At 45.7% G+C, this 22,908-nt stretch overlaps 1 protein-coding gene across 13 annotated transcripts in view; it reads left to right on the top strand.

The window, feature by feature from the left end:
• The window catches only part of TACC1 (transforming acidic coiled-coil containing protein 1), a 130,537-nt gene extending 108,560 nt beyond the window's left edge, over positions 1–21,977 (top strand). For all 13 annotated transcript variants that reach the window (XM_061404516.1, XM_061404517.1, XM_061404511.1 and 10 more), the window contains 7 exons: positions 6,257–6,382; positions 8,106–8,182; positions 9,539–9,582; positions 10,823–10,983; positions 12,250–12,356; positions 15,828–15,948; positions 17,172–21,977. In XM_061404516.1, coding sequence (XP_061260500.1) covers positions 6,257–6,382; positions 8,106–8,182; positions 9,539–9,582; positions 10,823–10,983; positions 12,250–12,356; positions 15,828–15,948; positions 17,172–17,240 — 705 coding nt within the window. In that variant the 3' untranslated portion in view covers positions 17,241–21,977. The remainder of the gene's footprint in view (positions 1–6,256; positions 6,383–8,105; positions 8,183–9,538; positions 9,583–10,822; positions 10,984–12,249; positions 12,357–15,827; positions 15,949–17,171) is intronic.
• Positions 21,978–22,908: the final 931 nt, after the last annotated feature.

Here is a 22,908-nt window from a genome sequence, read left to right on the forward strand (position 1 = left end):
GATTTCCTATTCAAATTTGATTCAAACAAGACACCAGAGAACTGGATCGATTATAATCAGTAACTAATTGGTCAGTCATGCTGACATTTTTTTTTTTCCTGACATTTTAGATTATTAAGATTATTCCAGAATCCTAACCCTAAATGTAATAATTTTTTTAAAAAGAAAAAAAGATTCCCAGGTCACTTTGGCTGGCATTTTGGGTGTTACTGGATCAGATTTTTCTCCGTTTATACAAAAAGTTAACATAGGTGGGAGGAAATAACCCTCAAAAATGCTTTTTAGGAAGAAAAGTGGTACAGATTCCACATTCCTGTGAAAAACAAAATCCTAACAGCACGTGGCTCCCAGGAACGCATGTTTATGGTAAAAAGTCAGGCTGGCACCTCAGAAGGTGACATGTTCGCAAAAGGAGCTAAAACCTCCGGCAGGAAGGCCTGAAATGAGGAACTGCAGCCCAGACCCTCACGCTGTGCCCCTGACAGCACCGCTGGATCTGCATGCCAGTGCTCGGGGCCTCTGCCCTTCCCGACGACCCGGGAGGGTCAGCGTTCACTTATCTTCGCCATTTCTGCCTGCTTAGGCCTGAAAGTCATTTTAGAAACATTTCCATCCAAAGTGGCTAAAGCATAGTACACAGGAGGCAGTATGTAAAAAGGTCGACGCTCATTTTGAAATTTATTTCCATGGACCATGTCATCCCCAGAGATCCCCAGGTTCGCAGGATAGTAACAGCGGGTGTTTTTCTTTCTTCTGCACGTGACTGTCTGGTGACTGACCTCTGAGATAATTACACTTTCTCCTTTTTGAATGAGAAGAAAACTTCTCTAAGTCACCTGTTAAAAGAGAATCTAAGACCTGCCTGATACTCATTAGAATGTTTTTTCCTTTTTTAAAAAAAATTTTTACTTTTTATTTTTGTATTGGGGCATCAGATCAGATCAGAAATCAGTCGCTCAGTCGTGTCTGACTCTTTGCGACCCCATGAATCACAGCACGCCAGGCCTCCGTGTCCATCACCACCTCCCGGAGTTCACTGAGACTCACGTCCATCGAGTCAGTGATGCCATCCAGCCATCTCATCCTCTGTCGTCCCCTTCTCCTCCTGCCCCCAGTCCCTCCCAGCATCAGAGTCTTTTTCAGTGAGTCAACTCTTCGAATGAGGTGGCCAAAGTACTGGAGTTTCAGCTTTAGTATCATTCCTTCCAAAGAAATCCCAGGGCTGATCTCCTTCAGAATGGACTGGTTGGATCTCCTTGCAGTGCAAGGGACCCGAAAGAGTCTTCTCCAACACCACAGTTCAAAAGCATCAATTCTTCGGCACTCAGCCTTCTTCACAGTCCAACTCTCACATCCATACATGACCATAGGAAAAACTATAGCCTTAACTAGACGAACCTTTGTTGGCAAAGTAATGTCTCTGCTTTTGAATATGCTATCTAGGTTGGTCATAACTTTCCTTACAAGGAGTAAGCGTCTTTTAATTTCATGGCTGCAGTCACCATCTGTAGTGATTTTGGAGCCCAGAAAAATAAAGTCTGACACTGTTTCCCCATCTATTTCCCATGAAGTGGTGGGACCGGATGCCATGATCTTCATTTACTGAATATTGAGCTTTAAGCCAACTTTTTCACTCTCCACTTTCACTTTCATCAAGAGGCTTTTTAGTTCCTCTTCACTTTCTGCCTTAAGGGTGGTGTCATCTGTGTATCTGAGGTTATTGATATTTCTCCCGGCAATCTTGGTTCCAGCTTGTGTTTCTTCCAGCCCAGCATTTCTCATGATGTACTCTGCATATAAGTTAAATAAACAGGGTGACAATATACAGCCTTGACGAACTCCTTTTCCTATTTGGAACCAGTCTGTTGTTCCATGTCCAGTTCTAACTGTTGCTTCCTGACCTGCATACAAATTTCTCAAGAGGCAGGTCAGGTGTTCTGGTATTCCCATCTCTTTCAGAATTTTCCACAGTTTATTGTGATCCACACAGTCAAAGGCTTTGGCATAGTCAGTAAAGCAGAAATAGATGTTTTGCTGGAACTCTCTTGCTTTTTCCGTGATCCAGCGGATGTTGGCAACTTGATCTCTGGTTCCTCTGCCTTTTCTAAAACCAGCTTGAACATCAGGAAGTTCATGGTTCACATATTGCTGAACCCTGGCTTGGAGAATTTTGAGCATTACTTTACTAGCGTGTGAGATGAGTGCAATTGTGCGGTAGTTTGAGCATTCTTTGGCATTGCCTTTCTTTGGGATTGGAATGAAAACTGACCTTTTCCAGTCCTGTGGTCACTGCTGAGTTTTCCAAATTTGCTGGCATATTGAGTGCAGCACTTTCACAGCATCATCTTTCAGGATTTGGAATAGCTCAACTGGAATTCCATCACCTCCACTAGCTTTGTTCGTAGTGATGCTTTCTAAGGCCCACTTGACTTCACATTCCAGGATGTCTGGCTCTAGGTCAGTGATCACACCATTGTGATTATCTGGGTCGTGAAGATCTTTTTTGTACAGTTCTTCTGTGTATTCTTGCCATCTCTTCTTAATATCGTCTGCTTCTGTTAGGTCCATACCATTTCTGTCCTTTATCGAGCTCATCTTTGCATGAAATTTTCCTTTGGTATCTCTGATTTTCTTGAAGAGATCCCTAGTCTTTCCCATTCTGTTGTTTTCCTCTATTTCTTTGCATTGATCGCTGAAGAAGGCTTTCTTATCTCTTCTTGCTATTCTTTGGAACTCTGCATTCAGATGTTTATATCTTTCCTTTTCTCCTTTGCTTTTCGCTTCTCTTCTTTTCACAGCTATTTGTAAGGCCTCCCCAGACAGCCATTTTGCTTTTTTGCATTTCTTTTCTATGGGAATGGTCTTGATCCCTGTCTCCTGTACAATGTCATGAACCTCATTCCATAGTTCATCAGGCACTCTATCTATCAGATCTAGGCCCTTAAATCTATTTCTCACTTCCACTGTATAATCATAAGGGATTTGATTTAGGTCATACCTGAATGGTCTAGTGGTTTTTCCTACTTTCTTCAATTTAAGTCTGAATTTGGCAATAAGGAGTTCATGGTCTGAGCCACAGTAAGCTCCTGGTCTTGTTTTTGCTGACTGTATAGAGGTTCTCCATCTTTGGCTGCAAAGAATATAATCAGTCTGATTTTGGTGTTGACCATCTGGTGATGTCCATGTATAGAGTCTTCTCTTGTGTTGTTGGAAGAGGGTGTTTGTTATGACCAGTGCATTTTCTTGGCAAAACTCTATTAGTCTTTGCCCTGCTTCATTCCGTATTCCAAGGCCAAATTTGCCTGTTATTCCAGGTGTTTCTTGACTTCCTACTTTTGCATTCCAGTCCTCTATAATGAAAAGGACATCTTTTTTGGGTGTTAGTTCTAAAAGGTCTTGTAGGTTTTCATAGAACCGTTCAACTTCAGCTTCTTCAGCGTTACTGGTTGGGGCATAGACTTGGATTACTGTGATATTGAATGGTTTGCCTTGGAAATGAACAGAGATCATTCTGTCGTTTTTGAGATTGCATCCAAGTATTGCCTTTTGGACTCTTTTGTTGACCATGATGGCCACTCCATTTCTTCTGAGGGATTCCTGCCCGCAGTAGTAGATACAATGGTCATCTGAGTTAAATTCACCCATTCCAGTCCATTTCAGTTTGCTAATTCCTAAAATGTCGACATTCACTCTTGCCATCTCTTGTTTGACCACTTCCAATTTGCCTTGATTCATGGACCTGACATTCCAGGTTCCTATTGTCACGTAGGTGTATGTTCCTTGGTTCTTTGTCTCGTCACAACAAAGATTTGGAGCAACAGACATTAAAGCCCTCGGCACGTCACAGCTCTCAGGTCTTGGACAAACCGTGCTACAGCTCTTAGGCAAATCAGTGTTACAGCTCCATTTTATTTAGAAGATAGCAGGAGAATCCAAGACTCGAAGAGAAGGGAGTGGAGGAGTGCATGGGGAGGGAGAAAGAGAGAGAGAGAGCGCGCGCATGCACGCGGGAGAGAGAGTGTCTGTGAGAAAGCACTTTGGCTCCTCCTTTTATGTTTTTTCCTCCACCTGGGCCTGCCCTATGCAAATTGGGCTTAGCCAGGAGTGCTGTTTGTTCTGTTTGTCCTGCCTGAAGTCTTCACTCTGGTCCTCAGACCTTCCTTGTCTTTTAGCCACCGCCATTTTGGACTCCTTTTCCCTATTCTACCTACCTAACACTATGCAATATTGCTCTTTACAGCATCGGACCTTGCTTCTATCACCAGTCACATCCACAGCTGGGTATTCTTTTTTGCTTTGGTTCCATCCCTTCATTCTTTATGGAGTTATTTCTCCACTGATTTCCAGTAGCATATTGGGCACCTACTGACCTGGGGAGTTCCTCTTTCAGTATCCTATCATTTTGCCTTTTCATACTGTTCATGGGGTTCTCAAGGCAAGGATACTGAAGTGGTTTGCCATTCCCTTCTCCAGTGGACCACATTCTGTCAGACCTCTCCACCATGACCCGCCCGTCTTGGGTTGCCCCACGGGCATGGCTTAGTTTCACTGAGTTAGACAAGGCTGTGGTCCTCGTGTGATTAGATTGACTAGTTTTCTGTGAGTACGGTTTCAGTGTGTTTGCCCTCTGATGCCCTCTTGCAACACCTACTGTCTTACTTGGGTTTCTCTTACCTTGGGCGTGGGGTATCTCTTCACGGCTGCTCCAGCAAAGCGCAGCCATTGCTCCTTACCTTGGACGAGGGGTATCTCCTCACTGCCGCCCTTCCTGACCTTCAACATGGGATAGTTCCTCTAGGCCCTCCTCCACCCGCGCAGCCAGGGCTCCTTGGACATGGGGTTGGTCCTCCCGGCCACCGCCCCTGGCCTCAGTCGTGGGGTTGCTCCTCCCCACCGCCGCCCTTGGCCTCGGGCTTAGGGGCGTGGGGTAGCTCCTCCCGCCCGTCGCCCCTGGCCTCAGGCATGGGGCGTGGGGTATCTCCTCCCGGCCGCCGCCCCCGACCTCGGACGCGGGGTAGCTCCTCTCAGCCGTTCCTGCGCCGTCGCATTCTGGTACTCTTGGCCGCTGCCCCTGACCTCGGACATGGGGTAACTCCTCTTGGCTGCTGCCCTTCGGGCACGGGGTCCTCCCAGCTTCTGCCCCTGACCTCAGACGTGGGGTGGTTCCTCTCGGCCGCGCTTGGCGCGCCCGTCGCAGCCGCCTGCACTTGGCGCGTAGCCAGTTAAAATCTTGTGATAGTTTCAGGTGCACACTGAAGGGACTCAGCCACACCTGCACACGCCTCCATTCTCCCCCAGGGGCTCCTCTGGTGGCTCAGAAGTAAAAAAATCCGCCTGCCAGTGCAGGAGACGAAGGACACTCGGGTTCGATCCCTGGGTCAGGAAGATGCCCTGGAGGAGGGCATGGCAACCCACTCCAGTCAGTATTCTTGCCTGGAGAATCCCACGGACAGAGGAGCCTGGCAGGCTACATTCCACGGGGTTGCAAAGAGTCAAATATGACTGAACAACTCACACACACATTCTCCCCAAACCTTGCTCCCATCCAGGCTGCAACATAACATTGAGCAGAGTTCCCTGTGCTGTGTACAGCATGTCCTTCTTGTTGGGCATCCATTTGTAAATATAGCAGTGTGTACCTGTCCATCCCCAACTCCCTAACCATCCCTTTCCCCTGTCCTTCCCCGTCCCCCCACTCACAACCATAAGGTCATTGTTTAAGAATGGTTTTTTCTTTAGATTGTACTGTAGCTAGATTTGTTGGTTTGTTTTTTTTTGTCTCTTCTTTTTTTTTTTTAATTTTATTTTATTTTTTAACTTTACAATATTGTATTGGTTTTGCCATATATCAACCATGAATCCGCCACAGGTATACACGTATTCCCCATCCTGAACCCTCCACCCTCCTCCCTCCCCATACCATCCCTCTGGGTCATCCCAGTGCACCAGCCCCAAGCATCTAGTATCGTGCTTCGAACCTGGACTGGCGACTCGTTTCATATATGATATTATACATGTTTCAATGCCATTCTCCCAAATCATCGCACCCTCTTCTCTCCCACAGAGTCCAAAAGACTGTTCTATACATCAGTGTCTCTGGTTCCTCCCCACCCCACCCCCGGGCTGGCTTTTTTCCCCCCCTTCCAACCTGTTTTTAAAGGATGTGATCGTTCTCATCAGGAGGAAGTCGCTGAAGGGTATTTGGGGTTAAGCAGCTGAGGCCCATATGTCTTACTTGCGCTCGCTCCCCCCATAGGCACTGCTGGAGTCCCCGGTGGAGAAGACCCCCGTGTCCGTGGCCTGCGGGGTGGAGAGCCCCCTGGATGGCATCTGCCTCAGCGAATCAGATAAGACGGCCGTGCTCACCCTGATAAGGGAAGAGGTGAAGACTTGCCCACCACGTCCGCTGTTGCTTATTTCTTTGTCAAGCCTGTGTGCCAGTGGGGAGGTTCCATCTCTGCTGGCTTGAGTTCTTGCTCACCAGCTGGAGAGCTCATATAAAGGGCTCCCTGGAGCTGGAGTCCTGGTCTTCTGGTGTCCAAGGGGCAAAGCTGACACTTCGAAGTGTCCTTGAGAACTTCAGGACACTTCTTTATTGCTTATCCTTGAAGTTTTAAGTACACAATTTTCCCAACTTCACCCACATACGTAACTAAGTCAGCACCCCTTCGTTTTACAGAGGATATAGGCTCATGCCTAAAAGTTCCTCAAATTCTAGACTTGTAGGAATATAAACTTGCTAATTAACTCTCAACTTCCTCTGTCGTGTTTATTGAACGTCTTCTGTTTGAAATAGATCACTGCTGGGCCTTTCCTGGGTGATCTGGAAAATAGAAAGACACTTGTTAGGTACCATTAATTCGTTTCCACCCTCCCCTTACACCTCTGTGCTGTGTTTGATGTGTTTGGTTTATATGTTTCTTGGATTTCTTCCACTTTTTTAAAAGAAGGTAATTCCCTTGGTGTAGTGATTTTATTTTTATAATGTGATGAACATGGTTAAGTACCTCTGACCTAGGTCTTTCAAACCTTTAAAACAGAGCAATAATTTTGGTAATTAGTGGTGTCAGCTAGTCCTGTTGTCAAAACGCTGTGGTCAGGAGGCTTCACAAAGTGTTGTAAATGAGAAAAGTGTCTTCTTTCTTCTGAGAGTTAAAATTATGAGATAACCACTGACCAGATGCATCAAAGCAAAAATGTGCTAGGACTTCCCTGGTGGTCCAGTGGTTAACACTTTCCCCCTGCAGGGGGAACTAAGAAAAGATCCTGTGTGCCCTACAGAGGGGCCCAAAAAACAAAGATGTGCCTGCTTCCTCCCTGAAGCAGAGAGGCTGGCTTCTGGTTCTTGAAATCCTGCTTCATGGCACCAAAATAAAGATTGTACACAATTAGAAAGACGCACAGGAAAGTATAATCACAGGAGAACAATAGGTTCCCATCTGAGCCCTGTGCAGGGGAAGAGGTGTTTGAGACCATGAATCTAGAGTGTTTCTTTCCAGCTAGCATGGGCCTGCCAAATGTAGGATATGGATCTTGGTCTAACAAGCAGGATCTTGCCCACCGTGAGTTGGGTGCCTCTGCCTGGAGGCACTGACCTTCTGAGCTCTATTCTGACTCAATCCGAAATCTCTGCAGAAAGAGACTACCTGGCCAGGCCAGCTCCCCCGACTCTGATCCTGTGATGGTTTCATGTCTCAGCCTAATTACTAATAAAGTGGGGCTCTGGCGTCTTACCTTTAAGAGGAGTCTGCCAGACGAGTGGCTCAGCTGTTGTCGTCCTGACCCAGCAGGGTTCTAGGCCAAGAGCCAGACCCTGGACCAACATGGAGTTTACAGAGATGGTAATTCCCACCTGGGGCTTTCCTGGGAGAGGTTCTCCTCCCCTTCACCCTGGTGACTGCATTCCAGCATCCTTATGTGGCCGACAACATTTCCCCAGTGTCTGTGTGCAATACACACAGAGGTTGAAGTTTTTTTATTCCTAATGTAGATTGAATATCTTGGGATGAACATTGGCTGTGTGTTGTTTTCAGGCTCTAGTCTTGAATTCAAACTGTAAAGAGACTGAGCCGGTAAAACTAAGCTCTGTCTGCATTATAATCTAGATAATCACTAAAGAGATCGAAGCAAATGAATGGAAGAAAAAATACGAAGAAACCCGACAAGAAGTCTTGGAGATGAGGTTAGACTGGAGGTTTGAGGGAGGGGTGGGTCCCTTTATGTATTATTAGATTTAGTGCAAAGGAAGGGATGACAGTACTTGCTTACATAGAACCAGCTCTTGAGAACTTGAGGGTTTTGCTGTTTGCACCTTAATTTGTGATGGGTAAGGTCATTTCCTGAGGATTGCTGACCAATTACTGTATTCAAATGTGGTATCTTATTTTGTGTTGTTCAGAACATGACAAGTAAGCAGAACCCACAGAATCCTTGTCTTTTGAAAAGACAAATTTGTGCAAAAATACCCATTCGAAATACAGAGTAACAAGATTTATTGACATCTTTAGTTATGGAGGCATTACAATCCATAATCCTTTCCTAAAACGAACTATACATGGTAGCTTCAGATTTCATAGCCACAAGGTCGAGCATAAAAAGCATTTTAACAGGAAACAAAGCTGACTGACTAACTTGGACTCTCTTTGCTTTTACTATTCACCCCTACACTTAGGAGCTGCGAAATAACTAAAAATGGCATCAAAGAGTGGGGGGCATAAATAATTTACAGACTGTTCAGTGGGCACTTGGATGAAACATTTTAAATGGGTCCACTTTAGTTTGTAGCTCTTGTATTATTTGGTGTTTAGAGTGCTTGCTCAGTCCCTGTGCCGGCTTGTTGGGGAGGAAGGCACAGCCCCTGATCTCGGGGAGCTTTCAGCTGCCTTCGTGAGAACTTGGATGCCTAGTCAGAGTGAGGACCAGAGTTCTTCTCACCAAGGGTGTCAGGGAGGGGCACCCGTCACTGGAGGGTCAGGAAAAGATTGCACTTTTCCCGCATGAACAGGACAGGATGATCTTTAAATAACTTTGAATAACTAAAATGCTTCTGGAATTAGGAAAATAAAATAAAACCTGGAACTGAATCACAGGGGACCCACTGCCTGTAAGAGTGGTTTGGGGCCAGGAAAGCCTGAACTCAGATCGGGCCTCTTAGGAGGAGCCCCCAGGATATCGTTAACTCATTTTGTAAAAGAGTCACTTCTCTAAGCAGAATTCACGGACTGCCTTGGCGTCATTCACAAAGGTGCAAAGAAAAATGAAGGCAGTTGTTTTGGTGGATTCTTTACCAACTGAGCTATCAGGGAAGCCCAAATAAAATGCAAGCCTTGTTAAACAGAACCTTGAGAAAAGCCTTTCTGAGCATTAACAAATCTTATATTAAATACTAAAAAAGCAGGGGGGCACCCCAAAGCAGGTAGCTGGGTTATGTGAGTTTGTCAGTACATGTTACTGTGTTTTGTTGTTTAGGGCAGCATTTGTCCAACTTCCCTTGTCTGGATATTCTCTTCTGATGAGACTTTTTGTCTGTTTGTTTAAGGAAAATTGTGGCTGAGTATGAGAAGACCATTGCCCAAATGATTGGTAAGGAAATTTTTCTCTAGAATATGAACCTCAGGATCCAAAGATGATTTTCAAATTAAAATATAAATCTCTCAGTTTGTCCATCCCTGAGATACAGTTGATTCTCATTATATGCAGTTCTTGTTTTTATAAAATTGCCACAAACACTGAATTAGGCAGTTCTAACCCATTGATCCTCAGGAAGGCAAAGCAGGTGCCTGTGAGCCTGTGGTCACAACAATTTTGTCAATACATAACCTTATTTAAGATGTATTGTCGTTTCATTAATACTGAGCTCGTACCCGGACGAAGCTCATCTCACGTGTGTTTTCCCCCAAGACACCTCCAGCCTTGTAGCTTTTAGGACACAAGACGGCTCCACAGCACCAGGCTTGGGGCCCATTTAAAATTCCCCAACAGGAAGCACAAAAATGCAAAATTAAGGCCCGAAGTAGACTAAATAGGGTCCTTGTTGGCAGTATGCAACATGGCAGAGCATCTCCTGGTCCAGCCTTAGGCGAGAACATGCTCGGCGGGTCAGCCCAGTTCTCTGCCGCCCCACACATGCCCCCGAACGGCCGGGAATCCACCGCACGTCTTGACTTGGAGGCGACATGGGAATTACAGTGAGCAGGCAAATTCACAAATACAGAATCTGCAAATACTGAGGATCCATTAAGATTAGGTTCCTTGTAGAGGATGAACACTTCCAGCACCAGGGTGGGCGGCCTCTCCACATCCTTCCTCCCACCCCTTTCCCCGCCCCCTCCAGTGGGACGTCTCTGGGCCTCACTCCACTGCAGGTCCTGCTTTCCCTGCCTCAGACCCATCAGGGCCATTAGAAAGGACAGCGCTTCATCCTCCTGCATTGAATTTAGAACCTCTTGTAGCCGCTGTCGTAAGGACTGACTCCCCAAGTCACTTCAGGTCTCTCTGCATTAACTGAAGTGCTGAGATGATAATTTATGCCACCTGACACCTGGGAGCTGCATGGCTCCTGCCCTCAGCTCCTCTGGGTCTCTGCTTGCATCTCTCCTCAGACAGAGGCCATTTGATATAAAAGGCACCCCACCCTCTTGCCCTGCTTTGTTCTTTTCCCCGTCACCTGTTGCCTGTCTCCCGCACCAGAGTGTCAGGGTGGAAACTTGTCACCTTCCTTGCTGGGTTGCCCCCCTCCAACCCCCTAGAGTATTGCCTCGCAGCTCAAGAGGGCAGCTGTGAACTGTTGGGTGAATGTGTGTTCTCTGATTGTGACTCACAGAAGATGAACAGAGGACAAGCATGAGCTCTCAGAAGAGCTTCCAGCAGCTGACCATGGAGAAGGAGCAGGCCCTGGCCGACCTCAACTCGGTGGAAAGGTCCCTCTCTGACCTGTTCAGGAGATATGAGAACCTGAAGGGCGTCCTGGAAGGGTTCAAGAAGGTACCTGTCCTTTGCCTTCTGCCGCCTTGGTGGTGCGTCTTCTTGCTGATGGGTCGTCAAACCCAAGTGCCCAAAGTGTGGGTGGCCCAGAAACAGGGAATCAGGGACCCTGGGTGGCATGTTTGAATCCTTCCTCTCAGTCAGGGCAACAAGCCCTGGACACGACCAGAGTGTGGCACAGCATGTAAGAACCTGGGGCCCTCAGACCTTAGGAGAGTTCTAGAAATGTTCTTTTTGATCATTCACCAATTTGTCAAAAGTAAAAGGGAGTCAAGCCATAGCACTGAAAAATTCAAGCCGAAGGTATCAAAGAAGGAAGTGTGAAGTTTCAAATTTAGGTGTAAGTGGGCATATTGACTTAATTTGGTCACTCATCATCACTAAAGACACATTTATAGCAGTGAGCGTTCTTTTTTTCATATTAAAATAAAATGACTGTCCAGTGTGTCCAAAACAGGAATCAGATTCCCCTTCAGTTTTTCTGTTTGTTTTTGGCTGTGCTGGGTCTTTGTGGCTTTGCTCGAGCCTTCTCTAATTGCGGCAAGCCACTCTTGGCTGCAGTGCTCTGGCCTCTTCCTGTGGAGATGGGGCTGTAGGCGTGTGGGCTCCAGCAGTTGCTGCGCTCGGGCTCAGAGGCTGTGGCCCACGGGCTCAGTTGGTCCCCGGCATGTGGAATCTTCCCCGACCTGGAATCGAACCCATGTCCCCTGCACTGGCAGGTGGATTCTTATCCCCTGCGCCACCAGGGAAGTTGCACCCTTCAGTTTTGAATAACTTTGGCCTTCCTAAAGCCAGGTGGTGCTACTGGAAAAGAACCTGCCCGCCTGTGCAGGAGACATAAGAGACGCAGGTTCGATCCCTGGGTGGGGAAGATCCTCTGGAGAAAGGGCATGGCCACCCACTCCAGTATTCTTGCCTGGAGAATGCCGTGGACAGAGGAGCCTGGCAGGCCACAGTCCACAGGACCACACACAGTCAGACACGACTGAAGCGACTTAACACAGGCATGCACACTTCAGAAGCAGGTGTGTCAGTGTAACTCACTATCTGATTTGAAAGTTAATGCATGATGTTATCTACAGTTTCCTCAGTGGGAATTATTTGTGCCTTTTTCAAAGTACCATGGAATCTTATTTGAAGGCATCTGAATGTAATTAGGTTTTCTCATGTTTTAAAAAAGGAAAGCTCTTGACACATGGCAGGTTACTAGTAGAAGAGAAACAAAATGACCTGTTTCCTTCCTTTTAAATTGTCACTTGGTAACAGAATGAAGAAGCCTTGAAAAAATGTGCTCAGGATTACTTAGCCAGAGTTAAACAAGAAGAGCAACGGTATCAGGCCCTGAAGATCCATGCCGAGGAAAAACTAGACAAGTAAGAGCCTGTGCGGAAGAATTTCATTTTTCATATTGTTGTAGGAAGACTGACAGAGGAAAGAAAAAAAAGAATTACTGTTTTGCTTTTGTGTGTGTGTGCTTTTTGGTCGTTTTGTTTTTCTGGAAAGACATTTTATTTTAAATAAAGCACTGTGTGCCTGTCAGTCCCACACTCCCAGTCTGTCCCTCCCCCTCCGCCCTTCCTCCCTGGTGACCAGAAGTTCATTCTCTAAGTCTATGAGTCTGGTTCTGTTTTGTAAATCAGCTCATTTCTTTTTTTTTTTTTTGAATAGGTGAAATCTTCCTCTGGTTCAAACATTAAAAAGAACAAAGAGAATACTAAGTAAAGTAAATCAGACAGAGAAGGAGGAATATCATATGACATCCTTTATATGTGGAATCTAAAAAGAAATGATACAGATGAACTTACCTGCAGAACAGAAAGAGACAGAGTTAGAGAACAAACTTACGGTCGCTGGGGGTAAGGGTGAGGGGAAGGGATAGTTAGGGAGTTTGGGATGGATGTGTACACATGACTATTTAAAACGGATACCCAACAGGGACCTATTGTACCGCACAGGGAACTCTGCTCAAAGTTACGGGGCAGCCTGGATGGGGGGGCGTTTGGGGAGTATGGCTGAGTCCCTTTTGCTGTCCATCTGAAACTGTCACAACATTGTTAATCAGCTGTCCCTGCAGAGAAAATGAAAACATTTTTTAAAAGAATAAAAAGATACAGTCTCTCCCTCCCATCCCGTCCTCCCCCCGAGAAGTTCCCACCTCTTCCCTCACCCCAGGAAATCACCATCCTTTTACCCTTCCAGACATACTCCCCCTCCTCTTCCCCCAGCCCAGCTGTGTTGGGCTGTGAGTGGCGTCGTGCAAGCCTGAGGTGTACAGTGTGGATTTGATGCACTGTGTTTGCACCACCGTCGAGCTGGCTGAGGCTCTGTCACAGTCCTTTTTTTTTTAATGTGCTGATACTCTCCTTTTTTTTTTTTTAATATACAGACGGTAGCGTACTCACTTTATTCACTCAGCAGTTTGTTTTGGAAATCTTTCTGTGTCAACCCATGAAGAGCCTCTTTATTTATTTATGTTTTAATCTGGTGTTCCGTTGACGGAACGTATCCTTTACTTAACCAGTCGTGCCTGTTGGACACTTAGGTTATTCAGCACCTTCTGCTACAGCAGTGCTGCAGTAAAGTAAGTAACCTCAGACGATTATCGTCTGGGAGGCAGGTGAGATCCCTGTATGTGAACTGCTGGGCAAAGGGATTTATGGATTTATAACTATGATCATATTGTCCAGTTGCCCTCGTTAGACTTTTACTACTTTACAACCCTGCAGTGTGTGCAAGCAGCTCTTTTCTCATGCAGCTTCACCAACAGATCAGGATTCAGGTTTTCGATACATCTAACCAGCGGAAGATGGTTATTTCAATTTAGTTGAGTTTTTTCTTTTATTTTGGCAAGCAACACAGCGTTTTTATTCAACGTAGTTTTGATTCATATGTATTTTATGAGTGAAATTGAACATATTTTAGCAGCAGCAGCACATACATATATTTAGGCAGTGGCAACCCACTCCAGTACTCTTGCCTGGAAAATCCCATGGGCGGAGGAGCCTGGTAGGCTGCAGTCCGTGGGGTTGGGAAGAGTTGGACACAACTGAGCGACTTCACTTTCGTGCATTGGAGAAGGAAATGGCAACCCACTCCAATGCTCTTGCCTGGAGAATCCCAGGGACGGGGGAGCCTGGTGGGCTGCCGTCTATGGGGTCACACAGAGTCGGCCACGACTGAAGCGACGCAGCAGCAGCAGCATACGTATATTTGCTTTTCTGTGAATGACTCTTCTTTGCCTGGTTTTCTAGTGTCAGCTTATGTATTTTAAATATAAGTATATTGCAGATGACAGCCCGTTGTAATATGAGTGGTGAATAATTTTTCTAGTTTGTTACCTTTTGGCTCTGCCCATAGTGTTTTTTGATATGCAAAAATTTACTTTTATATAATAGTGTAATTTCTCAATCATTTCTTTTATAGCTATAGGATCTTCTGTCATAGTGACAAAGATCTTCATCATGCTCAGTGTAAAACATTTTCCCATGTTTACCTTCCAGTACTTTTAATGGCTTAGTTTTCTTTTTATTGCTTAAAATTCGTTTTGACTAAAGTTGAAGTGTAGTTGATTTACAGTGTTGTGTTAGTTTCAGGCAAAGTGATTCAGTTATATATATGTATATTCTTTTTCAGATTCTTTTCTGTTATAGGTTATTAAATAAGGCTTAATTTTTTTTATGCTTAAATCTGATGCATTTGCAATTTATCCTGGGGAATAAAGGATCTATGAAGGATGTACCCAACTGTATTTTTTAACTAAAGAGTAATACATCCTTGTACATTCTGCCACCTTCCTGTTTGTAAAGCCTTGTAAGTTCCCCTTTTCCCTCCCCACCCCTAGAGGCATTGGTATTAAAGGTTTATTTTGCATCTTTCTAATCTTTTCTATGAGCCTTTACAAATACTACCCAATGGCTTTGGGCTTTTTAAAAAAAATAATACAGTATCATACAGGTTTCTATTTTCATGTAATCGTATATTATGGCCCTTTTTTTTTGCTTTAGAACATATTGCTCAATCTAATTATTAGTTTGTAGACTATTTCATGCCTTTCGTGGACGGGCATTTCACCCCTTTCCTGTTGCAAACAGTGTGGCAGTGAACACCCTGTGCCCTCAGCGTGGTGCTGGGGAGTGTGGTCCTCGGGGAGATTGCTAGGATGGACTCCCTGGGCAGGAGGCACGCGGTAGTTCCTGCCGCACCGCATCCACAGAGAGGGCTATGCGGGTTTTCTTTCCCCGTCAGCACCTTGCATCTTGGCCAACACAGGCCAAGATCATCCTGGCTAATTTCTGCCAAGCTGATACATTTTAAAAGTTTATCGTTTTAATTTGCACACCTCTGATTACAGTGAGTTTTTAGCGTCTTTTCATCAATTAACTTTATCAGATGACGTCTGTGGTTTTTAAATTTTCCTTTTGCATCTCTTCAATAAAGTTGCCTGTAGGCCTGTGTTTCATAGATGCCAACAGTTAGTATCCTGACTTGTTAGCTGTGTTAATCCACAAAGATCCTGCTTACTGTTGTACTGGGTTTTAAAAAAAAAACTAAGGTTGTTGTAGGCCTGTGATTCCACTCCTGGGTGGCATGTGAATTTTGAAGGGCACCGTGTGCCTTGAGATGAATTCTGCCAGTAGTTTGCACCAGGGAAATCTCAGCGGTTACGTGTAATTAAATTTTTATAAATTAAAATTGAATCCTGTAGCTCACTGATTCCTATCTTCCCTCTATGGTGAAGTCAGTTGACTTAGTCCTGTGTCACAGATGGCAGCTGTTAGCATCCTGGCTCTTGCGCCGTGACCGATGACAAACCATGTGTTTTTTATCCCTTCTTTCCATAACAGAGCCAATGAGGAGATTGCTCAGGTTCGAACAAAAGCCAAGGCTGAGAGCGCAGCTCTCCACGCGGGGCTCCGCAAGGAACAGATGAAGGTGGAGTCCCTGGAGAGGGCCCTTCAGCAGAAGGTACGAGGGGTTGGATGTCATGCCCAGGAGACCTTTGGTTTTCCTCCTCCGCCGTGGCGCCCTCATCTTGGGTCTGGATGAAGGAACCTTGTCTCTCTGCTCAGACGCTTCAGTCCACTGACTCGAGTAGCGACAAAGGAGGGGAGCATGAGTGGGACCTGGCCACAGGCGGGGCAGAGGGAAAGTTGCATTCATGGAAGTTCAGCGGACCAAAGGTTTAGGCTCCGAGGCTGCCTTTTTTCTCTCTACTTTTTTTTCTGTAACACATGAAGCTATTGTCCCGCTTCATTGCAGTTTTGCCCTCCAGGAGCCATTAGGCAAAATCTGGAGGTGTATGTGGTTGTCTGGACTGGGAGATGCTGTGGGCATCTCGTGGGTAGAGGCCAGAGATGGTGCCAAACACCCCAAGGTGCACAGGACACCCCACAATCAAGACCCTCCTGCCCCGATGTCAGTGGTGCCACGGTCTAGAAATGGCTACATAAGCAAAAACCACGCTGCCCAGTGATTCTTAGACTTTGTTCTTTGTGCCTCTTCTGTTTTTGTTACTGTGTTTCCAAACATATTTTCAGGCCTGTGGCATCTGTTCCACCAGGGCAGGGATTTTATTGAGGGGTCTGATAAACCCAGAGACGATGGCCCTTGGCATTCTCCAGGTCCCTGGAGATGCTGATGGAGCAAGTGAGGCCCAGGTATCTGGCATTTCTAAAAAATACCCCCAAGTAATTCTCGTGATAACAAGGAAATCTGAGAAACAAACTTTAGAGGGCCAGTCATTACACTTGCCCCTTATTCAGTCTAAGCAGAACTTGGAGAACACATGACCATTTCCTAGGGGAGAAGGTATAGAGCCTTCCTTTCTTTAAAGGGCTTCCCAGATGGCTCAGACAGTAAAGAAATTGCCTGCAATGCAGGAGACTGGGATTTGATCCCTGGGTCAGGAAGATCCCCTGAAGAAGGGAATGGCAACCCAGTCCAGTATTCTTGCCTGGAGAGTCCCCGTGGACAGCGGTGCCTGACGGGCTACAGTCCACGGCATCACAAAAAGTTGGACACAACTGAGGCGACTAACAAAAAACTTTCTTTAAAAGGGTTTCTGATGCAGAACAGTGAAGAACCATCAAGTCAGGTGCCTAGAGAGGTATGGGCAGTCTAAGGACGACTTCACCATAATCCTTCCATCTTGGGACATACAGTGCATCATCCCATTGTTTGTTTTTCAGAACCAAGAAATCGAAGAACTGACGAAAATCTGCGACGAGCTGATCGCCAAGCTGGGAAAGACGGACTGAGTTTCCCCTGTAAGCTCAGCAGATCTGCATTCGGCTGCTTCTCTCGTGACCACGATTATCTTGCCTTATCCAGGAATAATTGCCCCTTTGCAGAGAAAAAAACACTTGATGAAAGCACATGCCTACTGCTGCCTGTCCCGCTTTGCTGCCGACACGCCCGCCCCAAGAAAACGCTGGAGGATTCATCACGAAGACGTGGAAAGAGTGGCCCGACCATCCTTCCGATGGGCTCTGGGCAGGATTCTCTGTCTTTGGTTCGTTTTAAAGTCGTCTTTACTTGGCCCACGTGCGTTCAGTTTATGATTTGGTGGCTATTACTTGGGACCATATCCTGTCCACCTGATTTTTTTAAGTTTATTTATTACATCTTTTACATTTGATTTTCAATATTAGTGGTTTTGTTTGAGGAGATGATTTGGCCTGTTGTTACTTCCAGTTGAGTACCTATTTATAGACACATTCACTCTCTCACACACATACGTGCATATTTATACATGATGCTGGTTTGTCTCCCCCGCCCCCCAGAAGCATAGTCAAATAAGAACTTCTCTACAGAAAGGCATATTTCCATGAATCGTAAAACCCTATTTGAAAACAGAGTCCTGGCTCAGAATCCCAATTGCAGAATTTGGGGGGGTTGAAGAGGTGAAGCCTGTAGACTCCGTGTGTGGCATGGCTCCTAACCTCAGACTCAGGTGTCACGTGGGGGGCACTCTTGGCCACAGCGTCCTGTTCCCCCCACCCGTGTCTGGATGGCCCTCAGCTTGGGTGCCGCTGCCCCTCTGGGGTTAGTGCTCAGACCCAGGGGATCTACTTCGTTCCCTCACAACTGGGGTTTGCCAAGTCCTAGAGCCGTCAGTCCCCTCTACTTCAGTTTGTTGCTACAGAGTCTACATTTGCTCTCTGTTGTCTTTTTGTTTGAAATATGCAAAGGAAATCTGCTTATAAAAGGTTTAGACGACCTTCTTTAATGAACCCCATTAGCAACTGTAAGGTAAAGCAGCAGTTGGACTTTTCCAAGTGTGATGAATTATTCTTCAGATTTTTTTCCCCAAAGGCCACCCCCTCCCAAAAAAAAAAAAAAAATCCTTTCAAGCTGAAAGATAGTAGAATTTAGAATTTTCAACCAAACGGGCAGGAAAATCACATGAGCCACCCCCAAATCAGTGCATTTTGAGTATTTTTAAACCACAGCCATTTGAATACTGGTGGAGGGAGTAGACCCCTACTCACAAAACCAGATTCCTCAAGCTGTTCCTGGACTCCATTCAGAGTGGCGGAGAACCTTACTCCCGAATGGAAATTTCCTGTGTGAACCCCTCCCGTTCAATAGGCAAAACCAAATCCACGCAGGCATCTTAAAGCGCTCTTTTGTCTTAACCTGAACACCCGGAGCGTCTTCATGGTGACGTGTGTTATCTCCAGTGCACGTAAGTTGTGGTACTTTTCCTGTAAAACTACTGCATGGCCCACCTTCAGCAGTGAAGTGTGCCTCATGGAGACCCCCTCGCTCTCTTAAGGTGACCTTTTCTTTAGCCATGTACTGTTCACATGGTGCAATCTTTAGCCCCAGGGAGGTCAGTAATGTCTTTTAAAGCCAGAAGTCCCATTTTACTGATATGCATTTCCCATAATTGGTGCTTAGGCTGTATTTTAAAGCCTACTGTCTTAACATTTTGTACAAAAAAAAAAAAAACAGCAACAACAAACCAGAACAGCAGAAATGCTCTGTGTTTGGAGAAGTGGTGTGACAATCGTTCGGGCCCTGGAAGCAGTCCCCGTGGTTTGAAGCGATTGCCCTGCTATAGCTTTGGCCCTGGAGGAGCAGGCATCTCAGGCAACGTGACCATACCCTCTTCCAACCGTTCATGACTAGAGAAACTCACTTCACAGTTTTGCAGAAAGAAACGTTGCTAAACCTGTTTGCTGCTGTGTTTTGGTGACGTACCCACGTTTACTTGTTTCGTATCGCTCTGTTGGACACATGAAAGGCTTATTATCATAGTCCCTTAGAACCCCACAGTCCTCTTGTTTTAGGCTTCTCGCTTGCGTAGAAAGAGAAAAAAGTAGCTGTGTGTTGAAACAGAGGTGATGACAATCCTTCCTGAGCATGCTGGTGGGAAGAGACCCCTGAGAAACTAGACCCTACCGAGTAAAGTCACTGCGCAAGGAAAGTGAAAAGGCCCACATTAAGTAACATTTGCCATTGGCCACTCTCCCATGGCCATTACAAGGAAATCGTCTTCCTTCTGATTTAGTGGATGGACAGTCTTCCTGCAGGAAGGAAAATGTAGCGTGTACAACTGTCACATCAAGAGAATATACTGAGCAGAATGAAGTATGTTTATTTAAAAAAATAAGGGAAAGAGACCTACTCTGGGGAATAAGAATGTAGCCTAGAGTTTTGCTTCAAAACACTAGTGGGCCAGATTACTTGTGAATTGGGCAGTAATTCATCCCGTGACAAACATGACAGGGAAGTGAGAAAAGGCCGCAGGCCTGGACAGTGGTTTGGGAGCGTGAGTGGTCTGCTTGAGGCTCTTGATCCAGAGCCGTGTTTTGGTTTTGTTTTTTAATTTTTGAGTTTGCCAAAGTGTAGCTAGTCTTCACCTAAAAGTGTTTTAACTGGAGGATCTAATGTAACCAGACTCCTCAGTCTGTCACTTGGTTGGCTAAGTCATTGACAGACCTCATGACATTTACTTTATTTGGAGATGCTCCTGGAAACAATGAGAAGCCCGCTTTGCTCATGGCTTCTAGCGTCCTCAGGCCCAGCCCAGATTAGGAAGTGCGGAGGTGCCTGACGGTGAGAACGCCGAGGGCCTAGCGGCCTTCCCAGGTGGCATGGAGTCCAAGCAGAGGTTCACTCTGTGTGTTGGAGGATGGCTCAAGTCAGATCTGCTTACCGGCCAGTTACCCTTCTTCCCATCCCACACTTTCTGCAACTCTCACACAAGTACCTAGACGCTTTTTAGCTGGGTCCTGGATTCATCCTGACTGGTTATAAGCTGGGAGAGTGAAGTGCCCCAGATATCCCTGGGCTGACTCGGTGCAGCCAGAGGGAAGCAGTCATTGTACCGACAGGTAACAGAGAACTCGATGACTCTGAAGCTCAAAACCGAGTTGTGAGGAACAGGAGTGTGGCGAGTCTGAGTGCACTAACTGGAAATGATCCAGCGTGTCCTTTTTTAGTGGAGTAAGATCCCTAAAGCGCCCCTTCTTTTCCTCCCCTTTTTGGTCTTCTGCTGCGGTTCATTGCTGTCTCGTGAATCATCCACGCCTGGTGTTCTTTGTAGTTTGTTGACTGTGCAAGTTTGCTCTTGGACTCGGGTGGTTTCTTATTTTATTCTCTTGTTGGGGAGAGAGAAACTAGACGTTGGAAGGATTCAGTGATTCAGGCAAAGCATTTTAAAGTAAAGATGTATATATTCTGAAGAATTGAAAAGATGGCAGATTATTATTTCCTTATTAAAGAACAAATAACAGTCTGGGAATCCCAGAATGTTAAGCCAAAGGTCTATAGGGTCATCTTCTTCAAAGCTTTTCATGAAGAAGTATTTCAAGGAGACTTCTGTACAAAAAGGTTTGACTGGCCTCCAGACCCTAGTGACGTAAAGAAAGCAGTCTGTCCCTCAAACCTGGAGTCTCCCATGTAGAAAAGGCAAAGGAATAGACGTAATAGAGCCCTCTCTCTAAGGATCTCCTCTGGAAGGTCGTATGAATGACACTTTCCGGGGAAGACTCCCTCCCTAGTGCCCAGAGCTAGCATTCTGGAGACTAAAGATTGCACTTTTCATAGTTTTTTTTCATCCAAATGCAATCCCATTTCTGTGCCTCTTAGCATGCAGTTAGATTTGGACTAACAAGATTCCTAAGGAATGACTTTTTAACTATAATATGGTTACAGCTACTATATATATACACACACACACACACATCTGTACATACCCTCTGGTTATAGTTGTACCGTGGAGATGGGGTGAGCGATGCTGGCCATGGCAGTCGTCCATCCAGCACTCTGAATGAGGCGGCAAAGGCCAGGCTCGGCGCTGAGGTGTGGCCTGAACCTTCCCAGTACCCATTTGTCACTTTAGAATCAGGAAAATGCCGCTTTACTCCCCCTCTGCCTTTTAGCGGCATCTGAAACATGCTCCACCAAGTATCTCCCTGTCCCGCCGTTAAGTGATGCTCTCTGGATAATTTTCAAGGGGACATATAAAAATGTGAGCTCTGAAACCACCCCACACACACCTTTCCCACCCCCACCCCCGCCAGTGTGGGGTGGTCTGCAGGTTTCACACTCTCAGCCTCACGCTTGGCCCTCCTGCCCAGTGAGACAGGGTCCCAGCGTTTCTCTCTTCTCAGAGGTTGTAGACTTCTCAGTGTCGCTTGTAGCAAGTGTGTCTTTGCCAGTAGACACCCCTGTGTACTTACTAATGTGCCAACAAGTAAATGTTAATTAATTGCACATCTGCTTCCACTGTGTTCCCATGGGTGCCATGAAGTGTGTGAGGAGCCTCGTCCGGAGGAATCTAACGCTGCATTGACTACTGCTGTCAGGATTGTGTTGTGTGAAATAATCATCAACATAAATTTTATATGCACAAGTGATTTCCCTTTTATATGTCAGGTAAATATTTGTAAAAGTTATACTCACACAAATGAAATTATTATAATGATTACTAATATATTTTTTCCATGTTTCATTGCCTGAATAAAAACTGTTTACCACTGTTAGATGTGGCTTGTGTAGAGACTTCTTACCGCCGCCACCCGCCCCTGCCCTCACGGTTATAAGTCACTTTATCCCCAAACATGAAGATTCATGACAGCCTCGCTTTTACGGCCTCCATATTTCAGTCTAAAAATAGAAAAGAAGACATTTCCACTACACTCATTTTGTGAGGTTTTATGCATTTGGTTGGGTGTGTTAATTAAAAAACGATTTTTGGAATTCGGACCTTGCCATATAAATCTCCATGCCTTTGCATCTGTGCAAACGAAGTATTTGACTGGGTACTTCTTGCTTTTGCTTACAGACCGCCTGTCTGCCCCAGCATATGTCAAGTTGTAAAATCCTAAGTCGCCCCAAGCTTTCCAGCTCTTGAAGGACACAGGGTCAGCCCGACCGTGTAAACACTGCAGCACAGCCCGCAGAAGAGAGATGATGTTTTCTGTTTTTTCCTAGGTTAATATCAGGAAAAAATATTTTCAGTATTAACCAGACCAACTCTCTGCTTCAAGGAGCGGGAGGACTGTTAGGAAATGTCATGAGTTTTTTACAGGAAAAGATAAATTAAGAGGTCAGTTAAGGCTCCGTCTACAACTTAGGTGGGGATCCTAAGGAAAACCAGAGCACTGTCACTCTCTTAGATGTGGCAGCCTCTGAAGCTCTTAAAAAGAAGATTTCTCACTCACGAGCCCCCTCAGCTGCCCAGAGGGAATCCTGTAAAATGACCAAAGGAAGGACTTCCCAGTGTCTGGGACTCTGCACTTTGGGTGTGGGGGCCTGGGTTCGACCCCTGGTCAGGGAACGAGGTCCCACACGCCTCCACTAAGACCTGGTGCAAGCAAATAAATACATTTTTTTTAAAAGAAATGACCAAACGAGGTGGCATGGCACTTAATAAATTAATACATACATAATAAATAGAATACAGTAGGAAGT

Source organism: Bos javanicus, chromosome 27 (assembly GCF_032452875.1).
Source record: "Bos javanicus breed banteng chromosome 27, ARS-OSU_banteng_1.0, whole genome shotgun sequence".
NCBI classification, from domain to species: domain Eukaryota; kingdom Metazoa; phylum Chordata; class Mammalia; order Artiodactyla; family Bovidae; genus Bos; species Bos javanicus.